Consider the following 7,390-nt stretch of genomic DNA (forward strand, 5'->3'; position numbering starts at 1 on the left):
TTTCAATGTAGGTAAACCTTTTCAGACATATCAAACACTGGGAAATGAACCGTGATTACTTATGGTATACAAAATTCTCGAGTTCATTGACTGTTTCGTTTGAATGAAAATTCACGACACAACATATGAACAAATTGAACCTTCGTCCAAAAAGGTTTGTAATTTCCTACATGTGGGTATATATGAAGCTGAATTCGCATGCCAATGACCGCGCCAGTGGACGCTGCGTCCTGAGATACGAGCATGAAATATTGCTTTCTTTCATACATTCCCCGATATTCAATACCCCTGATTCATAACCGACGATCGTTCCCCTACATATTTTTCATAATCATATCGCATTTTGAAATACACACTATTTACTCGTATTTATTATATGTTCAGATTTTTTTTTTGCAAATGTCTTGCGCATAATCCTTACTATATAAGTTCCTTTGATTCATCAGTTTCATGAATTAGGAGCACTGGGTGGTTTCCTGAATTTCTTCGAAGGAACAAAAAACAATGTTTTGCAATCGTTATATTTGTAAGACATAAATTGCATTTCACAATATCACTTTTTATTGTACTCGCATGTTTTTATATAGGTATTTCATCATCTCAGTCATAAGATCATTGATTTCCAAGAGAACAGGGACCGTAGGAAGAATGTATAGATGCTTATGTGACAACATAGTTGTTGTAATTTCATGTCATATACCTAGGGAGAAAACTCCCTCATTACTGTTCATTATGTAACGTTTCTACATTCGTTTATTAGGTTTATTTTAGCAGATTGGTCCTCTCAATAACATTGACACCCCGCTGGTAGCATCGGGCCATACAAGCCAGTGATATGCCCTCACAAACAAGCGCCGTGTCGGCTATTTACGGCTCCCTCGGTCCAATTTAGGGTGTACTGACTTATAATTTAACAAATTACCACGTAATACTGAGGTCGGCCTGTTGTCATAGACAGAGATGTCTGACAGGACCGTCGAGTCTAGAAACACAAAGTTGTAACGATAAGATTAAGAGATATTTAAAAAAAAAACAAGATTATGTCCACGATATCTATATCCGCGGTATTTTTGGCATTATCTTGATATGTTATGACTGGCAGGTTGCCACGTCAGGCTAGCATTTTTGTGTAGCGACAGGAACTATTCAGCGGTAGTTTAAGTTACCACAGATAATATGTATGTATGTATCTGTTAATGTTGGTTCACCTGTAATTGGCAACTGTGTAAGCCAACCTGTAATCCTTTTATTTTGTCAATTTAAACACAGAAGCTGTTGGTGTTCCTTTTACTAATAAATGAATAACTATGTAATAATTGCATTTGTGCAGACACCAATGTGCCCAGACTCTCACAGTCGAGTTTCTGATGGGACAGAAATCCGACTCTTCTGAGACAGATCACGTCAGCTCAGGATGTAACAATATCAAAGGTAACTAATCGCCATGAAAATTGGTAGTTGTATGTAGTTCTGATGACAATACAATAATATCGTCATGTCGAAAAGATCCGATGATGCAGCCGGAAGATATTAAGTTGAAATTCATGATGGAACATCATAACTGTGTTATGCTTGTTATAAAAGTAAAGATATTTAGTTTGACCACGATTAAGCTTTCCATTTATAAGGGCATATTTTTCTCGTGTTTTTTTTTAATTATTAATTTATTTAGATAAATAAAATAAAGGGATGGATCAGACCTCGTACATTTTACGGGGGACTTGGTGGGTCAGAAGAGTCTAATAATCGTCCAGGAAACAGAAAGGACTAGCCCGAGCGAAGAAGACATTCCACAAAACTTATCGTGTCCCAGTAATTTTAATCGTACTTCCTACTTTCCTACTTCCTACTTATATCCTACTTTCTACTTATATCCTACTTTCTACTTATCCTACTTATATTATAAATGTAAAGGTTTGTGAGAATATATGGATGTTTGTTTGTTATTCAATCACGCAAAAACGGCTGGACCGATTTGATTGAAATTTGGTATGTAGATAGGTGATGCCCTGGATTAACACATAGGCTACTTTTTATCAACGCACCGCGCGGGCGAAGACGCTGCCGGAAGCTAGTAGAATATAAGCAAGTTGAATTTAATTTCGAATGTATGGTACAATTTTTTTATAAATTCTTCGTGTCTCTACGACACATGAAATGAGTAAGTAATTTACTCTTGCGAAACATTTACTCTTGCCTATGATTCAGTGTTCTTATCCGTTTTATGTAAGTCAAACAACAAAATCAATGTTCATAATGTGTGAAACACACAACAAAATAGTGCAATTTTACTTCACGTTTAATGCTAATGAGTGCATCTAAAGAACAATATACATAGATAGGTAAGGTATTACACTTCAAATAAAACCATGCTTGTATATCAACAAGTCAACAAAAACTAAACTCTTTATTTTAACATTTACAACTTATTAAATCTATTACATCGTATGCCATTTTTTCAATAGTAATTTTCGAAATAAATAGTATTTATTTATATTTCCGTAATTTGTCGTTACGCACTAGTGCCTCTTGGTTCGAAGAAATAGCATTGATGATAAGCGCTACCCAAGACGCCTGTAAAACGAGGTTCGTAGTTATATATCAAGTATTGGTTTTCCTCAGCCTGGCTTGCGAATTGATGCAAACTCTTTCTGCATTCCTTCACGAAAAAGTCCATGAAATAACGGTTTGTTTTCACCGCGGATAATGAATGAGCATAATTCTTCGACAGCTTCCATTCGAAGGAACTTTTCTCAGGATGAAACTGTACACCGTAGAAAGGATACCTGAAATAAGATAAATTATTGTCTGAACAAACTATTAGTAGTACCTTCCTGATACCGCTTTCTGTAAATAATGAACATAATATATAATATTAAGATTTTACGCCAAACTTGAATTTCCCCATGACCTCAGATAAATGGATAGCAGGAAATTAATTTTCGCTGCATGAAATAATCTTATCGGGCTCTTTATTAAATAATGCTTAAGAAAACATAGTAATGCTAATGTTAATTAATATTATCATTAATCAATTTATGATTTGACATTATAAGGAAACATAATCCATTACGATAACAATTTTCAGCCGTGCCAACCAAAGGGGGGAACGCGGAAGGGGCATCAAAATTTTACTAACTGCATCCTAGTTTTCTTTATAGGTACCCTTTAGTCGTCAGAGCCTAAAACTTCCACTGCTGATTGGGATTTACCCATACCCGCCGCGCTTACCATGCCCGCCGCGCTTAGCGCTTTGGTGAGCTGTGTGGGATATGTTTTTACCTTCGGAGATGCTACTGCCCGTCACCGAGCAAAGCATTTAATATGCTATTTGAATCAACGTGTTGGTTATACCGCCACTAATCGGTCAGAGCCTCGTCAGTTTTTCAACAAAGTGTACCGTGGGCTGGTGAGGTTGGCTAAATAAACAAACCAATTTATTACCTGGTGTGTTCGACAGTGGCGATGAACTTGACTCCATAGTCGTCGAATGAATGGGAGGTGACTCGCCAGTCATTTGTCAAATTGTAAGATATCAGGTTCTAGAAGAAAAAATAACGTCTTAATTTTACTTGTACATATGTAGAAAGAAAGAAGGAAGAAAATACATTATATTTGTTTGACATGTTTTATATTAAAATATTGTAATAAGTAGTCCAAAGGTATAAGGAATTTTTGCCCCTTACTTCTTCCGGTAAATAGGAATTAAGGAAGAATGAGCTTTTATTATTCCATGTGCGTAAAGGTGTTAGTTACCTGCCTTATTTGAATACTTAAATAATTTTAAGTATTCAAATAATATAATAAATTTAAACAGTATTATAAGAGGTTTTTAGAGTAATTCTACTCTCAAAACTTAAACTCAAATTTATTTATTGCAAACATACCTAGGTCATAAGTACATAAGACATGATGAAGCATACCTATGTACATATGAATATCATCCTCCGAGCCTTTTCCCAACTATGTTGGGGTCGGCTTCCAGTCTAACCGGATTCAGCTGAGTACCAGTGCTTTACAAGAAGCGACTGCCTATCTGACCTCCTCAACCCAGTTACCCGGGCAACCCGATACCCCTTGGTTAGACTGGTGTCAGACTTACTGGCTTCTGACTACCCGTAACGACTGCCAAGGATGTTCAATGACAGCCGGGACCTACAGTTTAACGTGCCATCCGAAACACAGTCATTGGTGTCTAAGATATACTTACCTACATACGAATACCTACTAGATACGAATTGTCGCGATATTGTACTCGTAAAGTGCTTACATCAAAATAAATATGATGCTAATTTATGTGTTAAGCAGAAAGCAGTAGTTTAGAACTATGTGAGATAAATTCTACGTAAAGGTAAACTGCCTTCACCATTATGATGAAAGCTAGAACTAGTTCTAACCAAACACAAGAGGATACGACTAAGTTAAGCCGCATGTGGCCGGCTGAATCTGGCTTTAGCCCGTTAGAACTAGATGTAGCGGCATTTCAGGCTTTGGTAACATATCTACATTATTTATTCCAACACCTAACCCCGTCACTCTACATACCTCATCTATGATGCAGAACTGATGAGCATTTACTGTGACATTTTCGTTTTCCAAAACCTTTGTAACTTGTTCGGGTGCTTCTCTGAACATCTTACTGGATTGGTAATCTGCAAGCATAAATATATAACTTAGAATATGAATGCTCCTACGTCAAATCCTTAGATGCTTAATCCTTAGATTACTGAAGAGTTTTTTTTTTATTCATAGAATGATGGAAAATCTGTCAGAAATCGGATTAATATTAATGTAGTATTTTAATTACGCGTAAAAATATTGCTGACCACAAAACCACAGTGAATTCTATCCCGACCTTACTGGTCAGTTGTTACAAGATAAAAATCCTAATACTAATCTTGGTAATTATTTAGGTCATGCAAAAAAAATGAAGACCTTTACTCACCATCAGTAAAATCAAGAGGAATATTGCCATAAGAATAGCACCTGATCCTGTTCTCTGGGTATCCTCGGCCTGAAGCCAAGATGATGAGCAATTCGAAACCGAGACAGGTGCCAAATATGGGGAAATAGTCGCCAGCGTCGTTCATTTCTTGAGCAATTTCGTATATATGCTGACCAGCGTCGGCGTAGCCATCCGATTGGTTGAAGTACGTAGCTCCGCCGGGAATCAGAACGCTGCAATAATAAACGGCGGAATGTATGATAAATAAATTATACTCCTTTTCTAACAGGTTCAAACATAACTATTATACGATGTTCCATCATTAAATTCTTTCTAGTTCAAATCTACCGGCTCCATTATCATGTGATCATAGTTAGTTCGACAGTATCTTATATAGCTGCCAATTTTCATAACGCTACGATCCTTGGAAGATGGTTAAATTATAGAGTTACCTACCTTAGATGCCCCTACATGCCTAGTTACGTACTGGTCGACGTAGGTAATATAGGCGTGTGAAAAATGTATTATTAATTAAATTAATGTAATATGAAACAATCAAAAATAGGATACCTAATGTTTTTTGTATAAATTATTTGCACTTAGTAAATCTGTACCTATTTATTAATATCATCGTAATTGTATTTTCTGTATAATTCTTGTCGGACAGTCGGATAATTTCCTTGTCAACCGTACGTGACATAAATAATAATATCCGTTAGCGATAGACCATGTATTGTTTCCCGTTATGCTATCTAACCAACAATTACTCATACCTAGTTACATGACTAACTTCAGTAACAATATTCGGGATAGTTAGCAACAAGTTAATAAAACATGTGTTAATAAACTATAGAACTAACATGAGAACCAATTTAGAAAAAATATCTAGCGCTCGATTGTGATGAAACTATGGTACCACCTGTATTATTCTTCTTATCAATACTATATCTAAGTCCATGAAGGTTGATCTGGCTAAAATGTGTGTTTAGATAGGTTTATCGACGAACTTACCCGTTCAATTTGCCCATCAGTTCCTCATAGTAAGCACGATCTTTTCCAATTCTGTAACATTATTTCACATCAAATAAATGAAACGTATAAACAATTGAAAAATTCTTTTTCCGAATATTTATAACTAGCGACCCGCCCAGGCTTCGCACGGGTGCAATGCTGATACTAAACATTCTACACTATTTCATGGTTGTAATTATGCATATAAACCTTCCTCTTTAATCACTTAATCTATTTTAAAAACCGCATGAAAATCGGTTGCGTAGTTTTAAAGATTAAAGCTTACAAAGGGACAGAAAAAGCGACTTTGTTTTTTTGTATGCTATGTAGTGATTACGTTACTCACAGAATAGGAACAACTCTAGCTCCCGAAGCTTCCACGTCCTTGACATACGATGCGGCGATATAGCTGGTGTAATTCTCCTCCGGGTACTTGGTGTGCAGGTACATGGACTGTTCCTGCGACAACACGCCGATGATCGGACGGTCGTTCACCACGGGGAAGTCATCAGTCCTCACCACCGTGGCACCTTCGCAGTGCAACAAATACACGACCGTCAACAGCACAGCCCCCTTCATGATCAGCGTCACGCTCAAACTGTCTACTGCACTCATCCACCTAAAATTTATTTGAATTCACACATATCTGTTATCAGCCAAATCGCTGTTATAGTTTAGTGGTTCGTTCAATACGTAATATCAGATAAGAAATACTCAATCAAAGAAATCTTTGTAGTTGCCGACTTAATTTAAAGCAGCTTTCATTTTGCATTAATAAGTATACAAAAAACACTATGTTGATTTGTGTATAGTCTCAAATAATAACTAACCTCAACAACATAATATTGACACCATCGTTAACTAAGCAAACTATGATGTTTTGAAGCACTGTGCGCGCGCGCATCTGATTTATAATAAACTTGTGGTCTAAAAATAATGCTCTCCTACAATGTGTCTAATACACGTGATTGAGAGACAAAGATAAATATGTATATTGTTTCAAATTCTTCGCTAAAAAACAAATTTTAATTACCTATACATTTAATTGCCTCAAACAAATCCTGGTTAAGAAACAAATAACTAAACTGATAGCAACCGATTATTATCAGAATATAATTAACAAATTGGCTAAGTGCTCATTATCTTAACTACTTGTTAGTGTTCATATCGAACTCCTTAAAATGATAAATCAATATCGATCACCGGCTGTTAAAATGCAAGAAATAGTGTGCATTGTTTATCGATGCGGGGATCTTAGTATGTCATAAAAAAATATCTCGGTTGGTACTCCGTCCATCGAAAAAAAAAGCCCTTTGAGCCGTTTGTTACGACTGTCATTGCACCGTATATTTACGTTAGGCAGTCGTTAAGGTAATCAGAATAAAGAAAACGTTACAGGTGTTACAACCAGTCTTATGAAGTGTTTGTTACAGC

General features: G+C 36.2%; 1 protein-coding gene across 2 annotated transcripts; it reads right to left on the reverse strand.

Annotated features, from left to right (window-relative positions):
- Positions 1–2,376: 2,376 nt before the first annotated feature.
- Positions 2,377–7,012, reverse strand: LOC124635046 (gamma-glutamyl hydrolase A-like). 2 transcript variants are annotated; one of them, XM_047170823.1, is made up of 7 exons: positions 6,990–7,012; positions 6,303–6,575; positions 5,957–6,007; positions 4,946–5,178; positions 4,546–4,652; positions 3,445–3,542; positions 2,377–2,786 (listed from the first exon to the last, which is right to left on the reverse strand). In XM_047170823.1, the coding sequence occupies exons 1-7, from the start codon at positions 6,995–6,997 to the stop codon at positions 2,513–2,515; spliced, it is 1,044 nt and encodes a 347-aa protein (XP_047026779.1). In that variant the 5' UTR covers positions 6,998–7,012; the 3' UTR covers positions 2,377–2,512. The 2 variants fall into 2 exon arrangements, with proteins under 2 accessions (XP_047026779.1, XP_047026778.1); XM_047170822.1 differs by lacking the exon at positions 6,990–7,012 and adding an exon at positions 6,787–6,875.
- Between the last annotated feature and the right edge of the window lie 378 nt (positions 7,013–7,390).

The sequence above is a fragment of the Helicoverpa zea genome, chromosome 12 (assembly GCF_022581195.2).
Source record: "Helicoverpa zea isolate HzStark_Cry1AcR chromosome 12, ilHelZeax1.1, whole genome shotgun sequence".
NCBI lineage: Eukaryota > Metazoa > Arthropoda > Insecta > Lepidoptera > Noctuidae > Helicoverpa > Helicoverpa zea.